The sequence below is a fragment of the Brassica napus genome, chromosome C6 (genome assembly GCF_020379485.1).
Source record: "Brassica napus cultivar Da-Ae chromosome C6, Da-Ae, whole genome shotgun sequence".
In the NCBI taxonomy this organism is placed as follows: Eukaryota; Viridiplantae; Streptophyta; class Magnoliopsida; order Brassicales; family Brassicaceae; genus Brassica; species Brassica napus.
In genome coordinates this window covers 4,809,015-4,836,327 of record NC_063449.1, presented here as the reverse complement: position 1 = coordinate 4,836,327, position 27,313 = coordinate 4,809,015, and the positions used below count along the sequence as shown (strand labels likewise).

General features: G+C 35.9%; 4 protein-coding genes across 5 annotated transcripts; 3 read left to right on the top strand and 1 right to left on the bottom strand.

The window, feature by feature from the left end:
• The first annotated feature begins 1,290 nt into the window (after positions 1–1,290).
• Positions 1,291–3,956, top strand: LOC111216225 (pentatricopeptide repeat-containing protein At4g02750). The gene has a single exon (XM_022720547.2). The coding sequence runs from the start codon at positions 1,437–1,439 to the stop codon at positions 3,765–3,767; it is 2,331 nt and encodes a 776-aa protein (XP_022576268.2). The 5' UTR covers positions 1,291–1,436; the 3' UTR covers positions 3,768–3,956.
• Positions 3,957–4,434: 478 nt separating this feature from the next.
• On the top strand, positions 4,435–5,214 carry LOC111198797 (agamous-like MADS-box protein AGL53). Its single transcript, XM_022688086.2, has one exon. It carries the CDS (start codon positions 4,435–4,437, stop codon positions 5,212–5,214), a length of 780 nt encoding a protein of 259 aa, XP_022543807.2.
• A 13,708-nt stretch (positions 5,215–18,922) lies between these two features.
• On the top strand, positions 18,923–21,139 carry LOC125588997 (agamous-like MADS-box protein AGL53). The gene has a single exon (XM_048761069.1). It carries the CDS (start codon positions 20,183–20,185, stop codon positions 20,996–20,998), a length of 816 nt encoding a protein of 271 aa, XP_048617026.1. The 5' UTR covers positions 18,923–20,182; the 3' UTR covers positions 20,999–21,139.
• Positions 21,140–21,635: 496 nt separating this feature from the next.
• Positions 21,636–25,520, bottom strand: LOC111203757 (phosphomethylethanolamine N-methyltransferase). 2 transcript variants are annotated; one of them, XM_048761068.1, is made up of 12 exons: positions 25,273–25,519; positions 24,847–24,962; positions 24,233–24,370; positions 24,013–24,150; positions 23,788–23,931; positions 23,395–23,505; positions 23,167–23,308; positions 22,808–23,088; positions 22,279–22,440; positions 22,142–22,195; positions 21,998–22,072; positions 21,636–21,885 (listed from the first exon to the last, which is right to left on the bottom strand). In XM_048761068.1, exons 1-12 carry the CDS (start codon positions 25,286–25,288, stop codon positions 21,793–21,795), a joined length of 1,470 nt encoding a protein of 489 aa, XP_048617025.1. In that variant the 5' UTR covers positions 25,289–25,519; the 3' UTR covers positions 21,636–21,792. The 2 variants fall into 2 exon arrangements, with proteins under 2 accessions (XP_048617025.1, XP_048617024.1); XM_048761067.1 differs by having other exon boundaries at positions 21,998–22,195; positions 25,273–25,520.
• Positions 25,521–27,313: the final 1,793 nt, after the last annotated feature.

Sequence of the window (27,313 nt, the reverse complement as noted above, 5' to 3'; positions counted from 1 at the left end):
GGTAAGAAAGACGATGGGAAACAGAGCTCAAGTGATCAAGTGAAAAAAAGATATTAGTCCTGTTCGTTTGGTTGCCGCAGGTTTCGGCGTCAGCGGCGGCGGCAACGTCAATGAGGACAGTTATTGTTCGTTTCGCAGACGCTGACGCTGCCGCTGCCGCATACTATATCGCGACCACAGATTTTATCGGCGTCAGCCGCAGGACGCGGCGTTCGGACGCGGCGTCAGACGCAGTTTCCTGCGTCAACGAAACGAACAAGAGTTGACGCAGAATGTTGACGCTGCCGCTGCCGCCGGTACCTGCGGCAACCAAACGAACAGCCCTATTGAATGTTTCTACAGAAGGTAAGATACTTCTGTCTGATATAATTTTTAGACAACTGAACGGGAAAAGCTCCTTTAATGTACGTAGCTAAAGTAACTAAAACTTTGGTTATAGTTTTGGAAACTTAATGGAATGCTAGTCAAGAACACAAGAAATATATCCGCACAAAAAGAAAACTCTCTTCATTACAACAACTGAATCAAAAGTGAATGAAAGAACATAAACTGAATCACATCCATTTATTCTTTCCCATTTAAACATGATGATATGTTTTGATCTCTGTGATTCTAAGGAAGGGTATACAAAAACAAGATCATGAAGTTTGGAAGGTACACTGTATTATTATGTGCTGATTAGGAGAAGTGCTGATTAGTTTTTCTTCTGTCCTCTCGCTATTTACCATCTTAAGATAGATCCAAGTATTTTAATAAATCTCTGGAAAAAGTATTGAAAGTAAAGATAGATGTCGTGCAGCAAAACGCATGCCAGTATCATGTCTAAAACCCCCACATTAGAGTAGTCTCTCATATGCATATCTCAAAACATATTCTCTAATCATCAGAAAGACACAGACTCTTAACAACTTGTGCAATAATTTCTTCAGCAGCAAGGACTGTTTTTTTTTCACGATATAACAAAAGTCCAGAAAGATGTCACCTTTCAGGTTTATATAATCGTAATTTAAGCAAGTTGAGAAGCTTTTTCATGGTGGCACAAGTACCAGAGATACAATAGATGTCATAATTTTCAAGAAGCACTCGCTAGATACAGTTGCCAGCTTCAGTAAACAAACATGCATTGTAGCAACACGAGTCCTCAACTTTTACTTTGCTTGAATCTGGCGAGAAGCTGAAGAGATTCATGAATCCCTTAGCTACAGCATCAGAGATACTCTCATTTATAGCTACAACTTCTTAAATAAAGCTTATTTCTTTTTTTTTTTTGGGTAAAAAAATAAAGCTTATTTACTTGCACTAGATCAGCTTCTTCAGATGTAACTGAAAGGTCCGGTTATCCGGTGGTAATAAAAGATTTTTAATTATTTATTTATTTATTCAGGATTAGTAAATTACGCAAGTTAAGTTAACCCATTTGCTCGCTCAAATAGCAGATGCGATGCGCGGGAACAAAACGATTAGAAGAGCTTTGTGCTCAGAATCAACATTCATCCTTCAGTGGACTCAAACCCAGATTCAACGCCAAAAAGGAAGCAACTTTTCACTCTTCAGCGAAGAGAACTCAAACCCAACTCCAGAAACCGCAGAGCAAATCCGGAGACGAGGATATCAAACAATGGAACGTAGCTATAAGCAGCTACATGCGCAACGGACGCTGCAACGAAGCGCTCCGCGTGTTCGAGCGCATGCCCAGGTGGAGCTCCGTTTCATACAACGCAATGATCTCGGGTTACTTACGAAACGGCGAGTTCGAAACCGCCCGGAAGATGTTCGACGAAATGCCTGAGAGAGATTTAGTTTCATGGAATGTTATGATCAAAGGGTATGTGAGGAACAGGAGCCTCGGGAAAGCGAGGGAGCTGTTCGAGAGGATGTCGGAGAGAGATGTCTGCTCGTGGAACACGATGTTGTCTGGGTACGCTCAAAACGGGTGTGTTGATGAGGCGAGGAGGGTCTTTGATCGGATGCCTGAGAGGAACGAAGTGTCTTGGAACGCGTTGCTCTCTGCTTATGTTCAGAACGGGAGGCTGGAGGAAGCTTGTGTTTTGTTTGATTCGAGGGAGAATTGGGCTTTGGTTTCTTGGAACTGTTTGCTTGGTGGGTTTGTTAAGAAGAAGAAGATTGTTGAGGCAAGCAAGTTTTTTGATGGGATGAGTGTGAGAGATGTGGTTTCATGGAATACGATCATTACTGGTTGTGCACAGAACGGGAAGATTGGTGAGGCGAGGAAGCTCTTTGACGAGTCTCCTGTTAAAGATGTTTTTACATGGACAGCAATAGTTTCAGGTTATGTACAAAACCGTATGGTGGAAGAAGCGAGAGAGTTGTTTGACAAGATGCCAGAGAGGAACGAAGTTTCATGGAACGCTATGCTTGCAGGTTATGTGCAGGGAGAGAGGATGGATATGGCAAAGGAACTGTTTGATGTTATGCCTTTTCGAAATGTTAGCACATGGAACACGATGATAACTGGATATGCTCAGTGCGGGGATCTTTCTGAAGCTAAGAGCCTTTTCGACAAAATGCCTAAGAGAGATCCTGTCTCTTGGGCTGCTATGATTGCAGGGTACTCGCAAAGCGGACATGGACATGAAGCTTTGCGGTTGTTTGTACAAATGGAGAGGGAAGGCGGGAGGTTGAACCGGTCTTCGTTCTCATCTGCTCTAAGCACGTGTGCAGACGTTGTTGCTCTTGAGCTCGGGAAGCAGTTGCACGGAAGATTGGTTAAAGGTGGGTATGAGAGTGGGTGCTTTGTTGGGAACGCACTTTTGTTGATGTATTGCAAGTGTGGAAGCATAGAAGACGCCAATGACTTGTTTGAGGAGATGACTGGGAGGGACATTGTCTCTTGGAACACGATGATTTCAGGTTATTCAAGACATGGGTTCGGAGAAGAGGCTTTAAGGTTCTTTGAGTCGATGAAGAGAGAAGGGCTGAAGCCAGATGATGCTACCATGGTTGCGGTACTATCTGCGTGCAGTCACACAGGACTTGTAGACAAAGGCAGGGAACATTTCTACACGATGAATCAAGACTACGGTGTAAGACCTAACTCACAGCACTACGCTTGTATGGTGGATCTTCTTGGTCGAGCTGGGCTTTTAGAAGAAGCTCACAGTCTAATGAAAGCAATGCCCTTTGAGCCAGACGGTGCAATATGGGGAACTTTACTTGGTGCAAGCAGAGTCCACGGAAACACAGAGCTAGCTGAGATAGCTGCAGACAAGATTTTTGCAATGGAGCCTGACAACGCCGGAATGTATGTTCTTCTCTCCAATCTATACGCTTCTTTAGGTCGATGGGGAGATGTAAGTAAGCTGCGAGTGAGAATGCGTGACAAAGGAGTCAAGAAAGTTACAGGGTACAGCTGGATTGAGATTCATAACAAGACGCATACTTTCTCGGTTGGGGACGAGTTCCACGCCGAGAGAGACGAGATCTACGCGTTTATGGAGGATCTTGATTTGAGGATGAAGAAAGCAGGGTATGTTTCGAAGACGAGCGTGGTTCTTCATGATGTTGAGGAAGAAGAGAAGGAGCGTATGGTTAGGTACCATAGCGAGAGACTGGCTGTAGCGTATGGGATAATGCGTGTGCCGCAAGGGAAACCGATACGTGTGATAAAGAACCTGCGTGTGTGTGAGGATTGCCATAGTGCCATCAAGTGTATGGCGAAAATCACAGGGAGAGTGATTATACTGAGGGATAATAACAGGTTTCACCATTTTAAGGATAGTTCATGCTCTTGTGGAGACTACTGGTGAAGTAAATGATGATTCCATTTCATCGCCATTGACCGAACAAAAGATTTTAGTAACTGCGATCAGATATTTAAAAGGGAAATGGCTGGTCTTTGTTGTGCATGGTGTGTCAAATAGACACTTACATTTATTTTAAAATATCTAAGGAAAAATATTGTTTATCAAATATAATTTATATTCATATTTATTTAAGTTACGTAATATATGATATATATATAATACTTTTCATTAAAATTGAAAATTATAAACATAAATATATAATAAATGACCCATTAAAATTATTTTCTATATCCGCCATTGTGTTGTGTCACTCTCTCTATATATTTTCTATATTTTTCTATAATATGTTTTTGTCAAGTGTGATTTCGTATGGGTTTTGAAAATAAAGAAAAATTAATTAATTAATAAAAATGTATTTACAGCACACGGTAAAAATCCCAACGGCTATAATAAAAAATGGACAAAAATGAAAATTATGGAATGAGAAAAAGGGAAACTAATACATCAAAAAAGGAAATTATAAACGATACCCAAAATCTATAAAATAACCCTAAACCATGGTCAAGCTTAATCACTCACAATTCTTTTCTCACTCTGCGTAAACTCTCGAAGAAGCTTTTGTTTTGTTTTTGCCATGGATTCTCTTTCTTCTTCTTCTACTTCGACAAAGATGAAGAACAACAACAAGCTCTCTGTCAGAAACCAAACCCGTTTCAAGAAATCGTTCTTGTTGTTAAGAGAGAAGACCATTCTGAAGAAAGCGTTAGAGCTTTCCATTCTCTGCGACAACGATATTTGTGTGATACATTACGACCGTGAAGGAAATCTCGTCAATGCTTATCCCGAGGATCAGTCCCAAGTCAAAGACATTCTCCAGAGGTATAACAATTTAAGCGACAGAGAAAAAATCAAGAAAAACACAAATCTTTCACAGTTCTATAACAAGAAACTCGTTGACGAGAAGAGGAGATCTCTTACCGACGCAGAGGAACGCAAAAGGTTCACAAAGAAAGTTGGAGCGTTCAAGGGTTCCTTGGAGGATAAGTTACAGATAGTAAAAGACAGGGTTCGTGACCTTCTTTATTCGCAGGATCATCAGACCGAGCCAGATCAGAGCCCTTGTCTTGATGTTATGTCCCAACAAAATCACAACTTTCCGGGGTCTTCTTCTGGCTTCTTCTTCCCAAACGAGTTATCTGATCCATGGATGAATTTTAGTCCGCACGATCTTGATCAACAACAATCATTCACGAATCTTCTCATGAGTGGTGATCATGTGTCAGCAAGTAGCGATCAATACCTCCTGGGCCCTGCTTCTTGCGCAACTGATGCGTCCAACCACGAGAGCAAATTCTCAGTCTTTCTGTTTAACCATGAAACGGCTACTTTCACTCAACTTCCCAACTCTGCTTCTTCAAGCTTCGACCAAGGGTTGATTGGCACTTACTGATACAAATATCCAAAGCCACATCTCTCATCTGCTTCATGATATGATTATACTCAAATGTGTATTCGTTTTTTATTTCCACTTCTTTGTAAATTTTTATGACAATATAACGTTCTTATTCCTATGTATATGTACTTTCTATGTCATTAATTCTTCATGTGCAACAGTCTTACGTTTAGAGATTACAAATGAAACCCTTTTTAACAAATGCAAATGAATCTTTACTTTAGGAGCACTCAAATCATGATCATGTGGAGTAGTAGAAGCTCTACACACGTCACTGTCACTTGTAAGAAATAACTTACATAAATGATAAAACCATTTAGTCAAAGATAATATCCATTGTGTATCCTGTAAGGGTCTAGAATGACATTAACTGTAATATCATTTTCTCTTTTGTATCTATTAATCATTCCATAAAGCTGGCCTAGTTTGAATTCACACCCCACAACTACCACAAACTATATCAATCGGAGATCCATTAATGATACACTAACCAAGGATAGATAAATGATCTCAAAAACCTAGCAAGCTCTTTGCCTCTTCATTTATATATAGGGACTGTTCTTAAAGCATGTGAAATGAAGAGAGTTCAATGAAATTATCTTTTGCTGTTCCGCTGGTGCAAGATAGAAAAAAATGACTCCAGTTTGCGAAATCCGTAATACAGCTTGAGACTCATCTCCTGGTTTCATGGTTAAACCTTCTTATATTATTGACTATAGTCTGGAATCTAGTATAGATCCTTTAGCTCATAGCACTGTTTTGCACTCAAGTCATGTTCTAAACATACTTCTCTTTTGACCAATTACTGAAAATGTATGTATAGCCTAGCTTGAGGAATTTACTGGCCTACCTATTATCGTTGAATCTGATGCATATGCATGCGAGTATCCAAGAATCAAAGAAAGTAGATTAAGAAACAGAAACAACACATGAGTTTTGTTTACAATTTACGGTTCCATGATAGTTACAAACAAGCACGTGTTTGTCTTCCAAGGAACACTTTTTTTTTATTGATGGGAAAATAGGCCTGAACCACCCCACACCTATTGTTAATATTTTTAATTATTAAAAATGTAGAAAAAGCACAAATTTATCCACTAATATTATCTGTATAATATACATTAATTAATGTTTGACTAAGTAGTTTTTAGTTAGTATAAATCAATATTATCTATTTAATTTGTAAAATATTAATATATTATATTTATTTAACAATTGTTTTATACAGACCGCAATACCGCAATTATCCTATAATATGTGTTTTTCTCATACTACTACACCGCAATATCTATTATGTTTGTTCCGCACTCTTGAATCCATGGTTACCATTCGGAGCTTTAGTTTAGCAAATATTATAACCTGTTGAGATTTACCGAAGGCCAACTCTTACATATATTAACTTTTACAATTTGGAAAGTTATAGAGTAATATTTCATTTTCCAATTCTCGTATACAAAACATTTCCTTGTATGTACTTGAACATCTCAAATTTTGTATGTGTAAAACATTTTAAAGACAACAAATAATGCTGACATATTTCCATGTGTCTTAGTAAGACATATGACTCTTTATCGTATGTATGATTGTTAAATGTGGTTCCATTGAACGTCTCATTTTTCCTTGAATCAAAACGGATTCAATGTCTACTTCTGATGTTTTTACTAGAGGCTTTGGTGAAACTTTTTTAATTCTTTGAATGCAAGCTTCTAAAAGTATTTTCGTGGAATACAAATTCTTTTAATGATGTATTCTATAGAAACTTAAACATCACAATTATATAAAAAATATTTAGTTCAATACAATTATATAAAAGTTGATTTAAGTTCAATATACTAGGGGCATTGCCTCCGCGCAAGCGCGGGGTTGTGGACAGAGTTTTTGTTTCATCCACTACAAGAAAACAGCGGCATACTGAGGGAAAAAATCGTCGGTATGTCGTCGGAATAACGCTATTCCGACGACATACCGACGAAAAAAGTCCTCGGAAATAACTCCTCGGAAATTCATCTTTCCTCGGAAATTCCTCGGAAATTTCCGACGGAATTCCGAGGAAATGAATTTCCTCGGAATATTCCGAGGACTTTTTTCGTCGGAAATTCCTCGGAATATTCCGAGGAATATGTCGTCGGAATATTCCGAGGGATACACTTCCTCGGAATATTTCCAAAATTCAAAAAAAAAATTATAAATTTATTTTTTTAAATTGAAATTCAAAAATATAAAATTAAAATTGAAATAGAAAACATATTTAAAATACAAAAAATAATAAAATAGTTTTTATAAATAAAAAAATGTTTTATAAATACAAAATTAGTTTTAATAAATATAAATATTTTTATAAATATGAAATCATCTTTTTATAAATAGAAAATAGTTTTTATAAATACAAAAAATAATAAAATAGTGTTTATAAATAAAAAAAATGTTTTATAAATACAAAATTAGTTTTAATAAATATAAATATTTTTATAGATATGAAATCATCTTTTTATAAATACAAAATAGTATTTATAAATACAAAAAATAATAAAATAGTGTTTATAAATCAAAAAATGTTTTATAAATACAAAATTAATTTTAAAATATGAAATCATCTTTTATAAATCCAAAAAACGAATTTATATACAAAGAACGTTTTGTATATTTAAAAATAGTCTTTATAAATACAAAAATAAAAAAATAGTGTTTATAAATCAAAAAAATGTTTTATAAATACAAAATTAGTTTTAATAAATATAAATATTTTTATAAATATGAAATCATCTTTTATAAATCCAAAAATCGAATTTATATACAAAAACGTTTTGTAAAATCGAATTTATATAAACGTTTTGTAAATACAAAAATAATAAACAATTTATAAAAAAAATTCTAAATCGATTCAACACAACCAAATCACAATTCTAAACCTGTTACACAACAAATCACAATCCTACCCAATCACCCTAACAAAAATCTATCAAAAAACTTCTAAAATCATCTAATCTACTTAAAAACCTAACAAATAGGACCTAAGAGAATGAGATAAGGTCCTTACATGATTTGTAAAGGAATGGAAAGGATTCGCCGGAGAGATCGTCGCGAGAGAAGGTGGAGAACGCCGGAAGGAGAGAGAGATCTCCGGAGAGGAAGAAGAGAGAAATGGGGAAGAAGAGAGAAATGGGGAAGAAGATGCGGTTCGAGTTTATAAAACCTTGGGTCTGACGGATATTTTCCGTCGGAATTCCCTCAGTATTTTCAATTTCAATTTTCGCGAAATATTTGGCGGCTTGTTTGCCCGGTTAAATGAAAATATTCCGAGGAAATTCCGACGGCCACTTAAATATCCGTCGGAATTTCCTCGGAATATTTTCATTAATTCGAGGAAAAAGAATATCATGTGCATGTATTTCTATTAATTTATATTGTTCCTCGGAATTTCCTCGGAATATTCCGAGGAAATACCGAGGAACTAGTGTTTGGGGTTTCAAAACATCAATTTTTTTTGCCGTATTTCATTTCTTATACAATTGTAATGCATACCATTGAAGATTCTTTGTATAGATGAGCATAAACCATGAAATAACAAATTTCAAAACGAATTGTAAGTATTCCCTTTACCGTTCATTAAAGTGTATAAGTGTTTCTCTTATGTTGTGGGAATTTCGTTCATACAATCGGAAAAGTGTTTATTATAGGGTAATGAACAAATTTTTGACTTCATAATGAACGTAAGACACTTAATAAGGGTTATATAGGTGTTATTCAAACCGCAAAACGTTGTTTTCGGTTTAAAAACCCTATTTCCTCGGAATTTCCTCGGAATATTCCGAGGGAATTCTGAGGAAACCCTTTTCTTCCTCAGAATTTCCTCGGAATATTCCGAAGAAATTCTGAGGAACTAGTGTTTGGGGTTTCAAAATCTCGAATGTTTTTTTATAAACGGATCGATCGATGTATTTATGTCCAAAAACGCATCGATCGATCACTAAGATGGACCAAAGCGTAACAATGTGATCGATCGATGAGATTATCCCATCGATCGATCAAGGATATCAAGTGTTCCTCGGAATTTCCTCGGAATATTCCGAGGAAATTCTGAGGAACTAGTGTTTGGGGTTTCAAAATCTCGAATGTTTTTTTATAAACGGATCGATCGATGTATTTATGTCCAAAAACGCATCGATCGATCACTATGATGGACCAAAGCGTAACAATGTGATCGATCGATGAGATTATCCCATCGATCGATCAAGGATATCAAGTGTTCCTCGGAATTTCCTCGGAATATTCCGAGGAAATGCTGAGGAACTAGTGTTTGGGGTTTCAAAATCTCGAATGTTTTTTTATAAACGGATCGATCGATGTATTTATGTCCAAAAACGCATCGATCGATCACTATGATGGACCAAAGCGTAACAATGTGATCGATCGATGGGTATATGTCCAAAAACGCATCGATCGATCACTAGTTCGTCGGAATTTCCTCGGAATATTCTGACGGATTGATGTTTCCTCGGAATTCCGTCGGTATATTCCGAGGCAATTCCGAGGAAACCCAAATTTTGGGTTTCCTCGGAATTTCCTCGGAAATTCCTCGGGAAATTCCGAGGATTTCATTTTCCGTCGGAATGTCCGTCAGAATACCGATGTTTTCTTGTAGTGATCTCAATATTTGCTAGGATTATTGTAGTTGTGAATTTTGCGTTTTGAGTTGTTTTTCAAGTTTTTTTATTGTTATAGGGTTAGAGTTGTGATGATGAATTGTGTATGCATTGTTCTCCACTATGAAGTACTAAACTGTGTTAGTAATGTGATTGATATAGTTCGTGGTGTTGTTTGCTGTGTCACTGAGACTTATTGTTTGTTTGTCTTTTTAATTTGTTTCTTGCACTATTAAGAGTACATAAATTATATTAAAGTTGTTGAGAGTACCTTTTGTTTCTGAATATTTTTTCTCCAGTTTAGTTGTGTAAGTTTTGTGTATTAAGTAATAATTTTTATTATCCTTATTATGTTTTTTATATGTTTCTTTTTATTTTTAAATTTGTTGCTCTTACCGGACCTTTAAAACAAATACATGAAGACTTGTAGAAATACTATAAAATGAGTGACAGTTCTGAGTATTTGAGCCTTAATGGGTTTTAAACGAATTTATGTATTTCTCATAAGAAGACAATAACATTGACCTGTTGACATTGGGCATGTAAGCTGTTTTTATAAGACAAGATGAGTGAGCAGGTAGAGATGTTGTTGCCGCCTTTGTGTATGTCGGGATTTTATCTTGTATCTTCTGGTTTGGTTGTGTTTGTTTCTCTTTTATTTTATGGGTAATCCATTGTTAGTTGTATTTATCAGAGTTCGTAATTTACTCTGCTTTTTTGTTTAGCTAATTTCACTGATCTTGGTTGTCGTCTTCGTCTTCTTCTTTGCGAAAGTAAGTTTGTAAATTGTTAAATAGTTGGCCGTGTAGTTTGTATTTGTTTAGCTGACTAGATGTATGTGACATTGAGTTTTAGTTGAAGTGATTGATTTGGTATATTTGTTTTGAAGTTTATTTCTAAGATTAGACAAAAAAGAGAGGTGATCATTAATGATTTGTCTTTTTTGGAATTCTAGTTTTTGGTGTTTTGATTGTTTGGGATGTTGTGGTTTCTTTTAAGCCGTAAAATAAAGGTTTGTGTAAAATTAGTTTGATAAGTAAGGGAGATAAATAGACGACCACATATTTTGGGTATGAAATATTTTTGATTATTAATGTTAGCACAATATAGATAATAATATAAAGAGAATTGTGTGTTGATTGTTTCTTACGGATCAATGAGGAGACGGATAACGACTCGGGTTATTTCTTTGGTAAGGTCAGAGCCCTGGACAGAATGGATTTGCCCAACCACATCTGCGAGTTTAACTATCAGTTATGATTTCGAAACATAATATAAACCCAGATGCAATATGATAATATACCTGAGAGTTCTAGGTTTGTGTTCGCAATCACTTGGAAATTGTCGAACAATCTAATTATGTCTGGAGATTGATCTTAGGAACATTCGTGATGACTTCATCAATAATAGTTGGTGAGATGAAACGAATGAGGAATGAATGATCAGTTATCTTGTACATGCCTATCAACCTCAAAACGATCGACTTACACAATGGAACCGGCTTTTAAAGATGACATGTAATGATTAGCACGTCCGGCGGGAATAAACTCATGAATCACAGAATCTGCAAATAATATTATTCAACAAAGAATCAGGAAATCAATTAAAAACAATTTATATTATTTTCCTTCCCTAGGCCCGGCCCACAGAGAAAGCCGAAGAAGCAAAGGTTTCCGACCTTCATAAATATATATTAGTTTCGGTCATCAATGTACAAAGTATCCTTTAGTTTAGTGGTATAAATGTTGGTGTTTATATCTCAATAACCCGGGTTCGAGCCATGGACTTGACACTTTTTCACACTTTTTAAAAGTGGGACCCACAAAATGCTGACGTGGCTCGCTGAGGAGAGAGCAAAAACTCAATCATTATAATATAGATAGATTATGTGGTCAAATTTAAAGTGCATATAAATATTAAATGCCTTGATAGCTTACTAAGATCCCATAGTAAAAACCATTTAAAGTCAATCAGAAAACAAGTATTACGCTAAGTTGATTTTCATTATTATATATGATGTGTTAAGTGATAAACACATATTATGAACAATAATTGTACAAGATGTGCTTAAATTGGATTTGTTAGTTTTTTCAAAATGAATATTTTAGATTTCTCAAATTTCCCTCCAAATATAATAGAATACAACAAGATGTGACGAATGATGAGTACCATTTCAACATGTTTAGGAAGTGAAAGTTAAAGCGAAATATCTATTTGAATTCTGATTGTTAACCTAGTTGTAAAAAAATTACTGAACTTAGTGCTTATAGAAAAAAAAAAAACGGATTAGGAGTTTCATGGCTCAAAGCCCTAAACATGTGAGCTCTTCAGCTTTGGGTGCGTTAACAATCTCAAAGCACAATGGTTCAATGTTGGGTGCAACAACAATCTCAACACGACCTTACATGGGAGACGAGGGTTTAACTTTAGGTATAACAACAATCTTTTTACATGATTGAGCACTATGGTGAAGTCGCTTCAACCTTGGTTATACTCCCACATAATCACATTTTATTAAGTCATCTTATTCATTAATTGTGTATTATTCATGATAGTTCTTGCTTTTGTGTAAATATCTTTGAATCACGTTCTTATTCTTATATAATATGTCCTATCTCATTATATCATTGTTCAAATTTCACTTTTCAAGGGTTGTGTATGTCTGTATACTTTCATTTTTATATTATGTAATGTAGAGAAGACAAAACTAAAAAAATATGTTTTCTTTGATACATATGATTCATAAAGTTCATTACTCCTTTGATTAGCCTTTAATATGATGCATGTCGAGTTTTATTTTCATGTAACAAGAACTGATTTTTATTTTCAATTTAATCCAACCAACAAGACCTTTTGTTAGACCCCAATGGGTCCATAATGAAAGCCTTGAAAATCATCCTATAACCCTTAACAATATACAATTCGATGCCAACCTAGTTTAAAAATGCAAATGATGAACCTAAAATGCCAATCTTTATCCGAGAACCTCTCAAGCTATGATCATGTGGAAAAACATATGGCTTCAATCGATTTTTTTTAGTATCAAGTAAGTGCATAAGGTTTCTTTATACATCCATGTAAGAGCTTCATCTACCCATAAAGCTACCCTAGTTTGTATTAAATATTAATCAATGATCTCTAATTACACAAGACTGGCGAATGTTTACAAATTGTTTCTTTGGTTGTTAGTTGTTTTTTTAATGATGGATTGTATTATTAAATCTTTTACGTAAAGAGTTCTAAACAATGAGAACTAGAAAACAAATGTAGAAAAGGAATATACCAGTAGAGATCCAGTGTTAACACATCTATTTTGCGTATGAATAGTTAAAGATTTTTCATATAAAAAATCTATATTGCTTCAAGAGTAGTTGAATCTCTTGGGAGATAATCTTCATATTAATCCAAGAAACCACATTTCAAACTGAATTTATAACGACTGCCACTCTCTTTTTATTGCTCCAGTAGGAGCCACCGAAAAACAACTTTTTATATTGCTATATTGTTAATAACAAAGTCAAAAATATTACCGTTTCAAACAATCAATTAATTAGAATTTCATGATGACTTTCAGATTAACCATAGTTTGCAGCAAGAATTCCATCACCATCAATTGGAAAACCATCAATGACTGAAACCGGTAAGAACCGTCACCACCATCCGCTTCTAGATCTATCAATTACCTTTTATAAATGGTTCAACTTAACTGAAGTTTTTTGTCTTTCCAATCTATTGTAAAAACACACAAAAGAACAATCAAAATCTTTGAAGCAAAATAAATCAAAAAAAGAAAAGCAAACAAATCAAATAAGCCGATGTCGAACCTGTAAAAACCTTCGACCATCGGTTTGAAACTACAAAAAATCTCTCTTTTTCTCTCTTGACGGCTGGTTGTTACTTGTTATATATATTGCAACTCCACGACAAGTGAATTAAAAAACGTTCACTGGAATTATCTTTTGTTATTCTAATGGTGACATGTAAACAAACATGCTTCCAGCTTTTAAAGATATGTAACTCACAAACATCCAAGATACAAATAATTTGTAATGATAGCAACATAGAGACAGATCTGAGAAATTACCAGATTAAGTGATTGTTGTGACTTTGTCATATATGACCTTAAGCGTGGACAGAGGAACAACTGAGGAGGTACTAGCAGCGGTGGCTTCAGGAAAAAGTTAATCTTTCCACCCCATATGGTGACTTTCATTTGATTATTAGACTTGAAGTGCAAATCCTTCTACTCCTATAAGAATTCAACATACTTTTGATGTTTAAATCTCAACTTCAGAACAACAAAGGATGCTCTAGGATGTGTTTATTACAACATTGTTGTTCATTGCTTCTGAGACAAGCATGTGAATCTTGTTTATCATTTCGGTGTGAGTTAAATTAGTATTTCTTTCATCAAGAAACAAAAGAAGATACATACAACTACCAACTAGCAACCAAAACCAAATCTGAACAAATTATCAACACAACATTTGATTATTGTCCAAACAAATGAAATTACTCACTACACCAAAAAAAATGAAATTACTCAGACAACAAAAATGCATTGAAGTCTCTCTAGAAAGAACTTTGGAATTTAAGCATAAGTAAATCTGATTTTCCAGCAAAGCCATATGAGAATGGTTATCCCTATCCTGATCAAAATCGTCTTTCTCCCACCTTTGAATCTGTTCCGTTTTCCTGATTATTTTGCTTTCAAGCTGGGCTGCGATGTTTACTAATGGGCTCATTCATTCTCCTTTGTGTGCCTATCTCATCTACTCTTGGGCCTTAATCAAATCTTCCAAATGGACCTGTAAGGCGATTCCCTTCCAGCCAATTTCATCATCAACTCAACTGATTGTTAACATGGGATTTTATTATGGTTTAGCACTCGAGGTTTAATGTATTTTTTTGAATTATACATGAGTATCCTGGTCCCACAGAAGTGGTCCAGACTACCACGTGTCGGTCTTTGTCCCTGTCGATACCGAAATATTAATTCCTCAGTGGCCGAGACTCGAACCATGGTAGCTTCACCGTATTGGACTTTTGCCCTCAAGTTAATTACCACCAGGCCACAAGAGGTTTAACGTAATTTAAACGCTTGCCACTTTTTTAATTTAATGCACCAAAATTAGCAAAAAAAAAAGTGACGAAGCCTTGATCTGTAGACAATAAATGGGAAAATTTAGTAATAACGATCACTATTTATCATATCTCTATAATATTATTTATTTGAGAAATCAGTTTCATACGTATAAGTCTCAAATTATTTTTTAAAATGGTTAATTACATAGGTACACTAATAAATTAAAAATACTATAGTGTTATAAATCATATTGTGGATGTCCATAACTGGCCCATACATGAGAGAGAGAGAGAGCCGGCGCCTAGAGAGAGAGTCGGCCAACCCTACTTTCCTTTTCTTTATTAGTTTATGATTTGTACTCTTTCCATATTTGTATTTCTTTTTCTCTAGTCTTTTCATTATTCTATGACAGTGTAATTTCCTATATATAAAGAGCTCCTTATGTTTATGAATAATACAGAAAAATACAGATTCTATTCTCTTGTTTCACAACACGTTATCAACACGATCACGCTCTAAACCCTAAGCTAAACAAACCCTAGCCGACGAATCCATAATCCCCTCGACGATAAACCCTAACCGTTGAGAACTCCCGATCACGAACCCTAAACCTAATTCTCATATTGTTCCCGTTCGTGACATCACGGTTGGTGCGTCCTTGCTTTCGGACATCCCACAATCAACTCGTACATGTTGGGTCATGGACCTCAACCAAACACACTCGCGGTTGGCCTCATGTATAGCCAATATCTCCGAATGGTTTGAAGATGTGGCCACGATCGTCTGCTTCATGGAACGCCATGATATGGTCGTTCCACCATGTGTGAAAACATAGCCTGTCTGTGATCGAGCATTGTGTGGATCCGAAAGATAACCTGCATCAGCAAAGCCAACTAAACCTTCTTTGTTTTGGTTAGTATAAAATAGACCCAAGTCTTTCGTTCTTTGTAGGTAACAAAGAACATGTTTAATCCCGTTCCAGTGCCTTTGGGTCGGACAAGAGCTAAACCTAGATAGTAGGTTCACGGCAAAACATATATCTGGTCATGTGTGACTAGCCAGATTCATCAAAGCTCCTATGGCACTGAGATATGGCACTTCGGGACCTAGGACATCTTCATCGTCCATCATAGGACGGAACGGATCAGTGTCCAAGCCTAGAGACCTCACAACCATGGGGCAAGACAATGGGTGAGACTCGGCCTTATTGAATCTCTTGAGTACTTTTTCTGTATATGCCATTTGATGCACAAAGATTCCATCTCTTATGTACTCAAGCTGTAATCCCAAACAAAACTTTGTTTTCCCAAGATCTTTCATCTCGAATTCTTTCTTAAGATATTCAACTGTTTGGGAGATCTCTCCAGATGTTCCTAGGATATTCAAATCACCAACATACACTGCTATAATCACAAAGCCCTGGCCGAATTTCTTTATAAAGATACAAGAGCTGATCGGATCATTCTTGTATCCTTCTCTCTCTCTAGGTACTCACTTAACCTATTGTACCACATTCGGCCTGATTGTTTCAATCCATAAAGTGACTTATTCAAATTTATACAGTGGTGTTCTCGAGTACTCGATTTGTTTTTCTACTCTATACCCTCTGATACTTTCATATAAATTTCGTTATCCAGTGACCCATATAAGTATGCAGTTACAACATCCATTAACCGCAAGTCTAATTTCTCTCTTATAGCCAGACTTATCAGAAATCTAAAAGTAGTAGCATCAACCACATGGGAGTATGTCTCCTCATAATCTATTCCTGGTCTCTGTGAGAATCTTTGTGCAACAAGCCGTGTTTTATATCTAACGACCTCGCCGTGTTCATTTCTTTTTCCCACAAAGACCCATTTATAGCCGACTGGTTTAACATCATATGGTGTCCGGACTATTGGTCCAAGGACATCTCTCTTCTTTAAAGAGTTTAACTCCACGTTTATAGCTTCTTTCTATTTGATCCAATCTGATCGTTGAGTGCATTCATAAATAGACGTGGTTTCATGATCCTCATTCAAATCCATACGTTCAAGTTCTACCTTGTATGCAAATATATCATCAATGTCGACATTCTTTTTGTTCCATTGTATCCCAGACAAGACATAATTTATTGAGATCTCATTATTATCAGGACCTTCAGTACCTTGAATCTTGGCGTCCAAAGAATCATGATTAGATACATCAGGGCCGGCCGCATCTAAGCATTCATGATCGGCCGTGATCGCTATTAGGGTTTTGGGATCGGCCACGGCTAAGTCCCAGGATTTTGGAACGGCCGCGGTCGTGTCTAGGGTTTTAACAACCTCGGTTTCATTCTTTGCACCTTTCTTAGATTTCCGAGGGTTCTTATCTTTGGAACCTATTGGTCTACCACGTTTCAAACGTTGTCTAGACTCTGTAGCAACTTGATTGTGTCCCTCTTGAACATCAATACTGATTGGTGCATTAGCAGCTGGTATATATGACTTAGTAACTCTTTTCGGGTCAGCAAAGGAATCTGGCAATTGATTAGCTAGCTTTTGTAAATGTATTATCTTTTGAACTTCTAAATCACATTCCTGAGTTCGAGGATCTTGTCAAGATAAGGATGTTTGATTCCATGTAATTTTGTTTCACCAGCTTACTATTCTCTCTCCCTAATGTTGGATGTTCGGATTCATCAAAGTGACAATCCACATACCTGGCCTTAAACAAATCACCCGTAGTTGGCTCAAGGTATTTAATAATCATGGGAGAATCATATCCAAGATATATCCTCATCCTCCTTTGAGGTCCCATCTTTGTTATTTGTGGTGGTGCAATTGGCACATAGACGGCACAGCCAAATGTCTTAAGATGGGATATGTCTGGCTCATGACCCGTAAGAAATTATAATGGAGAATATTTATATTCACTAGACGGTCTTATACGAATCAATTCGGACGCGTGCAAGACCGCGTGTCCCCAAGCTGAGACCGGAAGCTTAGACCTCATAAGTAATGGTCTAGCTATTAGTTGAATTCGTTTTATGAATGATTCGGCTTAGCCGTTCTGTGTATGTACATGTGCCACGGAGTGTTCAACAGTTACCCCCATGGACATACAGTAATCATTAAATGCTTGGGACGTAAACTCACCAGCATTATCAAGATGTATAGTCATGATGCTTTAGAGACTTTTATATCAAAAACTTTCATTCATTAAGTTATAATAAGAAAACAAGTTCAAAGCAATATCAAAACATAGAAAACATAAAGCAAACAACACAAAAACATAGATGGCCGAAATCAACTTTGCTCTTTTTAAACAATCAGAAGTTTCATAATCCATGATATCATCTTTTTCATGATTGAAATCTTCTTCACCATCTTGATATGTCATATGAGCTTCAAGATTCTTTCCTTTCAAACTCTCTTGGTAGAGGTCAACGAGATATTTGGGAGTCCTACATGTCTTAGCCCAATGATTATCCATACCACATCTATGGCACATGGATTTGGTCGAGTTATGTGGCTTGAAAGATGTACCACGGCCTCGGCCATGTCCACGGCCTTCATAGGAGCCACGGCCATATGAGTTGCCTTGGCCTCGACCAAACGAGTTTCGGTCTCGACCACCACGTCCATGCCATTTTCCACGACTACGGCCGTGTTGGCTATCACTCTGGACATGGTTCGACTCTTTCTTAGCCTCTACAGTCCCATGTGCCTCAGATAATGGGTTTGATCCAGGAGGTCTCAATTCATTGTTCCTCATCAACAGCTCATTGTTTTGCTCCGCAAGCAATAAACAAGAGATCAGATTAGCATAAGTAGAGAAGCCCTTCTCACGGTACTGTTGTTGTAACAACACATTGCTTGTGTGGAAGGTGGAAAAAGTTTTCTCAAGCATATCCTTATCCGTTATATCCGTTTTCTTTATATCCGTGAATGAGCAAGAGAGAATAAACTAGTTTATTAGAATTTTGTTTAGTAATGACGATTTGCTATTTCTCGTTTTTATTACTTAAAATATAGATAAAAATAAAAACTAAATTTATTTAAGTTTTACTTATGTTGATTTTAGGAAGTATTTCAATTTTACATTCACAAAATAAAAATTTAAAATAAAATAAAATACGAGATAAAAATGGTTGGATAGGAGGTTAAATTTTCTAGATGTAATAGTTCAATGTATGTTATTAAACTAATAAGTGAAAGAGTTTTAAAATAATGTTTTATATATTTCCATAAATTTATATATGTACAGTTGGATCGAGATTCAGAACAAGACACATACTTTCTCGGTTTGGGACGAGTTCCACGCGTTTATGGAGGATCTTGATTTGAGGATGAAGAGAGCAGGGTACGTTTCGAAGACGAATGTGGTTCTTCACGATGTGGAAGAAGAAGATGAGCGTATGGTTAGGTACCATAGCGAGAGACTTGCTGTAGCGTGTGGGATAATGCGTGTGCCGCAAGGGAAACCGATACGTGTGATAAAGAACCTGCGTGTGTGTGAGGATTGTCATAGTGCCATCAAGTGTTTGGCGAAAATCAAAGGGAGAGTGATTATACTGAGGGATAATAACAGGTTTCACCATTTTAAGGATGGTTCATGCTCTTGTGGAGACTACTGGTGAAGTTGATGATGATTCCATTTCATCGCCATTGACCAAACAAAAGATTTTAGTAACTGCGATCAGATATTTAAAAGGGAAATGGCTGGTCTTTGTTGTGCATGGTGTGTCAAATAGACACTTACATTTATTTTAAAATATCTAATGAAAAATATTGTTTATCAAATATAATTTATATTCATATTTATTTAAGTTACGTAATATATGATATATAAAATATCTTTTTATTAAAATTGAATATGATTATAAACATAAATATATGATAAATGACCCATTAAAATTATTTTCTATATCCGCCTTTGTGTTGTGTCACTCTCTCTATATATTTTCTATATTTTTCTATAATATGTTTTTGTCAAGTGTGATTTCGTATGGGTTTTGAAAATAAAGAAAAATTAATTAATTAATAAAAATGTATTTACAGCACACGGTAAAAATCCCAACGGCTATAATAAAAAATGGACAAAAATGAAAATTATGGAATGAGAAAAAGGGAAACTAATACATCAAAAAAGGAAATTATAAACGATACCCAAAATCTATAAAATAACCCTAAACCATGGTCAAGCTTAATCACTCACAATTCTTTTCTCACTCTGCGTAAACTCTCGAAGAAGCTTTTGTTTTGTTTTTGCCATGGATTCTCTTTCTTCTTCTTCTACTTCGACAAAGATGAAGAACAACAACAAGCTCTCTGTCAGAAACCAAACCCGTTTCAAGAAATCGTTCTTGTTGTTAAGAGAGAAGACCATTCTGAAGAAAGCGTTAGAGCTTTCCATTCTCTGCGACAACGATATTTGTGTGATACATTACGACCGTGAAGGAAATCTCGTCAATGCTTATCCCGAGGATCAGTCCCAAGTCAAAGACATTCTCCAGAGGTATAACAATTTAAGCGACAGAGAAAAAATCAAGAAAAACACAAATCTTTCACAGTTCTATAACAAGAAACTCGTTGACGAGAAGAGGAGATCTCTTACCGACGCAGAGGAACGCAAAAGGTTCACAAAGAAAGTTGGAGCGTTCAAGGGTTCCTTGGAGGATAAGTTACAGATAGTAAAAGACAGGGTTCGTGACCTTCTTTATTCGCAGGATCATCAGACCGAGCCAGATCAGAGCCCTTGTCTTGATGTTATGTCCCAACAAAATCACAACTTTCCGGGGTCTTCTTCTGGCTTCTTCTTCCCAAACGAGTTATCTGATCCATGGATGAATTTTAGTCCGCACGATCTTGATCAACAACAATCATTCACGAATCTTCTCATGAGTGGTGATCATGTGTCAGCAAGTAGCGATCAATACCTCCTGGGCCCTGCTTCTTGCGCAACTGATGCGTCCAACCACGAGAGCAAATTCTCAGTCTTTCTGTTTAACCATGAAACGGCTACTTTCACTCAACTTCCCAACTCTGCTTCTTCAAGCTTCGACCAAGGGTTGATTGGCACTTACTGATACAAATATCCAAAGCCACATCTCTCATCTGCTTCATGATATGATTATACTCAAATGTGTATTCGTTTTTTATTTCCACTTCTTTGTAAATTTTTATGACAATATAACGTTCTTATTCCTATGTATATGTACTTTCTATGTCATTAATTCTTCATGTGCAACAGTCTTACGTTTAGAGATTACAAATGAAATCTGATGCATATGCATGCGAGTCTTATTCCTACTACTGTTCTTATTCCTATATACTTATTCCTATATACTTACGTTTAGAGATTACAAATGAAATCTGATGCATATGCATGCGAGTCTTATTCCTACTACGGTTCTTATTCATATGCATGTAAATTTTTATGACAATACTACGGTTCTTATTCCTATATACTTACTGATGCAACAGTCTTACTTTTAGAGATTACAAATGAAACCCTTTTTAGTTTTAGTTAACAAATGCAAGTGAATCTTTACTTGAGGACCACTCAAACCATGATATCATGTGGAGTAGAAACTTTACACACGCCCTTGCATGTTAGTGACTGCACATCTCTAATCTCAAAGGAGACTGTTAGTCAAAGATCATATTCATTTCCCTTCCTGTAAGGGTCTAAACACATATGAATAGTAACACTATTTTATCATATGAAGATTCAAAGCAAGTAGATTAAGAAACAGAAACAACACATGAGTTTTTTTGTTACAATTTACGGTTCCATGATAGTAAAAACAAGCAAGTGTTTGTCCTCCAAGGAACACTTTTTATTGAAGGGAAAATAAGTTTTATCTTTTTGGGGACTTTTCTACTTCTTGTTGGCGATGAACAATCCCCATTTCTGCTCGTCAGACCTTTCAAGCTTTGCTTTCCATCCTCCTACAATGTCATTGTAATCTTCCTGCAATACAATATACATTTTTGTCAAAATTTTGTTATCGATGAGAAAGAGACATCATCAAATATTTGTTCTTGTTATTAAATGTTTCTATTCAATGAGAAATGTTTTTTACTTCTGAGAAGTCGCTGATGAATTCTTCCTTTTCTTTCTCCACTTTCTCTAACTCACGCCTCAAGACTTGTACAAACTGAGAAAATATAAAATGGTTTACGTTAGAATCAGCAGACATTATACAAAAGTATGTGGGGAGGGTCACCTGATCAGTACGGTCCTCTGCGATCACGTCCTCAAAGCCTGCGTCTTTCAGCATCTAAAGGAAAGAAGGTTTCATGATTCATAATACCCTCAAAAAACATTTTAAGAAAATGATGAAAGTTTTATATGAAAACAAACCTGTCCATAAGCTTGAACATCATGGAGATCATATCCTCTTTGTTTGATGTACTCTGCGAATACAGGAGACGGAGTTTCAGCACTCTTGCAATAGTCTGTGATGAGAACTCTTCCACCTGGTTTTAGCCACTTGAAGAATGCCTTAAACAGAGCCGGTTTGTCCTGAAAGAAGAAGATACAAATGATGATTAGGCCTGCCGTTTTGGTTTTTCGATAATTTTTTTAAAAAACAAATTCGGATAGTTTCGGTTAAATTCAGTTAGTTTCCCTTAAATTCAGTTATTTTCGGTTAATTCGGTTCGGTTATTTTGGTTAACTTTTATATTTTGGTTATTTATTTATTTATTTTTATTTTTTGAAAATCGCAAACCAAATCGAATCGGATGAAAACTAAGTTATTTTTCAAAATCATACCAAAAATTTTGGTTCGTTTCGGACGTAATCCGCAGGCTTGAAAAGATGGTTATTCCCAAAAGGGATATGCATCTTCTAGAGTGGAAGTAAAATGAGTTTTTTTCTTTTTGCTTACTTGGATGTGCAGAATAGTGTCACGGCTGTAAATGACGTCGAAAGAGTTATCAGGATATGTCTTTGTGGTGCAGTCCGCAACTTCAAACTCGACCGAGCAGTTGAGTCCAATAGCACGCTCCAAGGCGAAAGAGATCATGTTGACTGATAGATCGATACCAACAACATGAACATCGAAAGTCTCAGCCATGTAGAAGTCACCTCCACCGATACCACAACCGACATCTAGGACTTTCTGTCCTGGTTTCAGCTCCATCTTCGCCACAAACTCTTTAGTTGTCTCTGTTAAGCACAACAACAGCTTAGAGACAAGAGGCACGCATGTCTGTATGAAGATAAAGAGTTAGAAATGGGATTTACCAAAACCACCAGTGCTCACATAACCTTGCCCAAAGACACGCTCATAGCGCAAGATCCCATTGGACTTGTATTGAACATTGTCCAAGAAACGCTGGAAGTCTTTGTCATTCTCCACGCTTACTTTTTGCCAAATCCAGCATATCTGCCATCACATGGATAATAATATGAAAAAGGTACCACCAGATGATAGGAAAAGCAGACAATCTGACAAAGAAAATACTTCGTTACCTGGTTTTGATTCTTCTTGTTCTTCACGTACGCTCCAATGCATTTGCAACCAACCATAGTGAGCTCAAATGATTTGCCAGAAGCATCACGTGCCTGGCATTCCTGGAAAACCTGCATGATATACACACATGGGGGCCAAGCGATAATAAGTCTATGAACTGATGATACACACACACACACTCTTAAAGCGTTATCAAACTTAGATATACAGCATAATAAGAGAGCCTCCATGTCACTGTTCTCACAGCTGTGCATAACATAAACGTTTAGATCTCAATCATATACAAGATGGTATTAATCCAACTGGTTCAGTCTTTTATAAAAACCCACTAAAACTTTTACAGAAAAGTAAGATGTATGCCATTTCCTAATAAAGTAAAAAAAATAATGAACCTTGGTATAGAATCTTGGTTCACGGTAGTGAGTGGGGTTAGATTTACGCTTGCTGTCTCCAGATTGATGGAAGCAAGATTCTCTGAAGAAAATGTATCCTCCTGGCTTTACCCATCCTAGCATTCTTTCTGCCAGAAGTTCCACCTGCATCCCATCTAAATCATTTAGACTTTCTTCTCTTCTACAGTACAAAAAAGGAAATAGGTAATGAGAAAGGGATTTCACCTCTTTATCAGAGAGATACATGAGCAACCAGTTTGAGAAAATCAAGTCGACGGATCCATCTTCGATTTTCAGGTCTGGAGATGTCACATCAGCACACATAAACTTGACGTTCTTGTAATGCCCATTCACACTTTCATTCTACAAGAGCACAACATCACCAAAGAAACGTTACTTTATAACATAGCAGGAGCTACCTAACCAAAGTAGTAAGAAAACAAACCTTCTTAATGGCGCTCTCGATGAAGTCCAGGGCGATGACTTCACCAGCCTTTAGAGCCAGCTCACCAGTGAAACGACCGATGCCAGCTCCAAGTTCCAGCACCTTTTTCCCTTCGTATGGTGGGATTAAAGAGAGTACCTAAATAGCAAAGAAACACATCACTCAAGCTTCTGTTTATAAATACTCCAATAAAGGAGCTAACTTGTTTGACAATAAAGCAAAAAGATTCATATAGCAATTGAAAAAGGCGACAACGTTTTTTAAAAAGATGATCAAGAACAGTATTGTCACATGTTCCTTAGAATCAAGAGAATCCACCTCTCAGAACCAATCACTATCCCCCAATTTCCTTAAGATTTATATAGCAATTCAAAGGGCCGTGAATCAAGAACAGTCAGTCACATGTTCCAGAGGTGTTCTGTTTATAAAAATTACTAAACTGTCTGAAAATTAAACAGAAAAATCATATATCAGTTGAAAAAGCCAACGACCTTAAAAATTAACATGTTCTCATGCTCAATTCATTAAAAAGTCAAAGGGAATCCACCTCTTAGAACCAATCACAATCCCACAATTCATTAGTTCCATATCCAATAAGAAATAGATAAACAAACCTCAGGACGCTCTTCTTTGTCAAGATCAGAAGCTTTGGAGTCAAGCATCATAGCCTCAACAGTCAAATCACTTGAGTGCTCCATCCAATAACTCTTTTGGATGTCTCTCTCTGCCTCTGTTCCATTTATATAACACAAATAAAGATTCCCTCCAACTTTCGTGATAACGAAGAGACACCTACTTAGTAAGTAATGCTTTTTATTTAACTTTAAAAAAAATAACAATTTACAAAACGTGATTAATTTCCTGAAGAGGGGCCAAGAAAAAATATGATTTCGAAAGTATTATGATCCGATTTTATTAATTCGAAAGGAAAAAGACAAAACAACAACAACAACAACAACAAAAGCAAAAAGATTCCATGTGAGTGACTCATGAAAGTAACGACTTTATATATAAAAAGGAGAGTTTTGTTTTTAAATTACTGTAAGGTGTTGCCATTGAATAGTTAGGTTAGGTCGACGGAGAAGATGACAATAGAGAAATGTAATGTGGGTGAGATTCAATGGCCTTCAACAGCGAGTCTTGATCTAGAGAAGCTCCTTGATCTACGGTTGTTTGATTTTCCTCTTTGATGCATCGATCAGTTTTGAACTCAGACAATGAATGTTTCCCTCAGATTTCTCCGCTTAGCTTCATTCTCTGCCTCACACCACGGTGACCGTTGAGCGTTTTCATAGAGAGTGGATGGATATAGAGAGAGAAAAAGATGGGCTTCAGCATTGGGCCTTGGGCTTTGTTATATTCCATAGTGAATATCAAACGCTAACTACGCGATAATAAATCAAAACTTTTTACAAAATCGGAGTGGTCTCTTCGGAAAGAAAAACCAAAACTCTTGCATTTTGTAAGTCACCAGCTCCCTACACAAGAAACTGTGTATCACTCTTGCAGAGTACCCAAAACCATTCTCGTACGACTTAAAAATTTATGTAAAAATCCGAACTTCCTTCCCTTCCATCAACTTTCCCAAAACGTATATCAATTCACATTTGTTATTGACCTGAGTCACTTGGGTCTCCTCACCCTCCTTAAAAAGCCGTTTTGGTAACTCTTGAGACATACCTACAAGTGCAGAAAAAGATTGTAATGAGAACACAAACAAACAAAGAAAATAAATGTAGTTTTACTTAAACAATCTGCGTATTTTAAAACATATATTCCACCTATTTTTAAGAGTTCATAGAACAACAGACATTACAATCAGACAACAACTAGTCTACATGCATAACATGAATATAAGCTCTCTTTCATCTTCATCCTCTTAATTATCATGACCCAAATTTTCCTCTTTTGAAGAAAACCTAAATCAGTACTCTACAAAGACAAATCAAAAACGGTAACATGCATGACTTATCGTAATGTATAAGATAATTAATCAATACATACAACTAATTTTAGTTTTAAAAGATGACAAATCGGTTTTAGAAAAATCTAGGGTTAAGAGAATCAATAGAAGTAATCGCATACCTGGTGAGATTTTTATGAAACTGATGATACACAGAAGTAAATGAACCGTCCGACGAGACCCGTAGAGGAAGAACACTTCGATTCGTTGATTCGTGTGTAGGAATGAAGAGGAAGATGACGAAAACGAAAGTAGAAAGGAAAGAAGGAAAAACACCAATGAAGAACAAGGATTCTCCAAGAACCTTAAATTGCCATGTTAAAGTCAAGAGCTTCGGCTGAGAAGACAAGTAAACCGAAAAGAAATTAGGGTAAGTATCCCTCTCAGGTTTTACCTCTAGCTGGTTTTTTTTTTCTTCTGTTTATACTTTTTTTTTCTAATATTTAATTAATTACAAAAATTATTATTTATAATTAGATTAACTGTTTAATTAAAGGGTATTATGGTATTAACAAGAATCCAAACCCTATTTCTTTAAATCTATACTATTAAAACAGAATCCTATTGTCTGTTTTACCTTAGTCTGCCCTTTCTTTACTAACATTGCATGTTTCATTAAGGGCAATCAAGTAATATTAATAACACATCTATATTGGGCCTTTTTTCGGATCCAGCCCACTGTCCACATCAGATCTCTCTTGGGCCATTTAGGCCGATTAAGAAATCAGATCCAATTCTCACATTTTTTTCCCTTTGGGCCATTGAGTCCAATTTCAAATAATTTTTTTCAACCATTCTTAATTTTTTTTTTCTTTTCTTAATATAATTTAAGCATTCATAAAAAAATGAATTTTTCATTGAAAAGTATAAATCTTTATTAAAAGTATATAATTTTTTTTATTAAAAATATTAATCACATAATAAAATTAATTTATCAGAATTATACCAACTTAATTCATTAAAAAAATAAAGTTTAATTTTTTTAATATAAATAGTCATTTAAAATGAAACGCGATAAAGAAAGTCTTTTATAAAATAAAACACAAATATATGAAATATGAAATTTACTAAATATTTGTCAATTGAAAAAAAAATAAATAAATAAATCCGCGCTTTCA

Coding starts and splice junctions, on each gene's coding strand:
- LOC111216225 (XM_022720547.2), top strand. CDS start 1,437: ATGCGATGCGCGGGAACAAAACGATTAGAAGAGCTTTGTGCTCAGAAT.
- LOC125588997 (XM_048761069.1), top strand. CDS start 20,183: ATGGATTCTCTTTCTTCTTCTTCTACTTCGACAAAGATGAAGAACAAC.
- LOC111198797 (XM_022688086.2), top strand. CDS start 4,435: ATGAAGAACAACAACAAGCTCTCTGTCAGAAACCAAACCCGTTTCAAG.
- LOC111203757 (XM_048761067.1), bottom strand. Junction 23,932..24,012: donor TGTATCTCTCTGATAAAGAG/GTGAAATCCCTT, acceptor GATGGGATGCAG/GTGGAACTTCTGGCAGAAAG. Junction 21,886..21,997: donor TCATCAGCGACTTCTCAGAA/GTAAAAAACATT, acceptor ATTGTATTGCAG/GAAGATTACAATGACATTGT.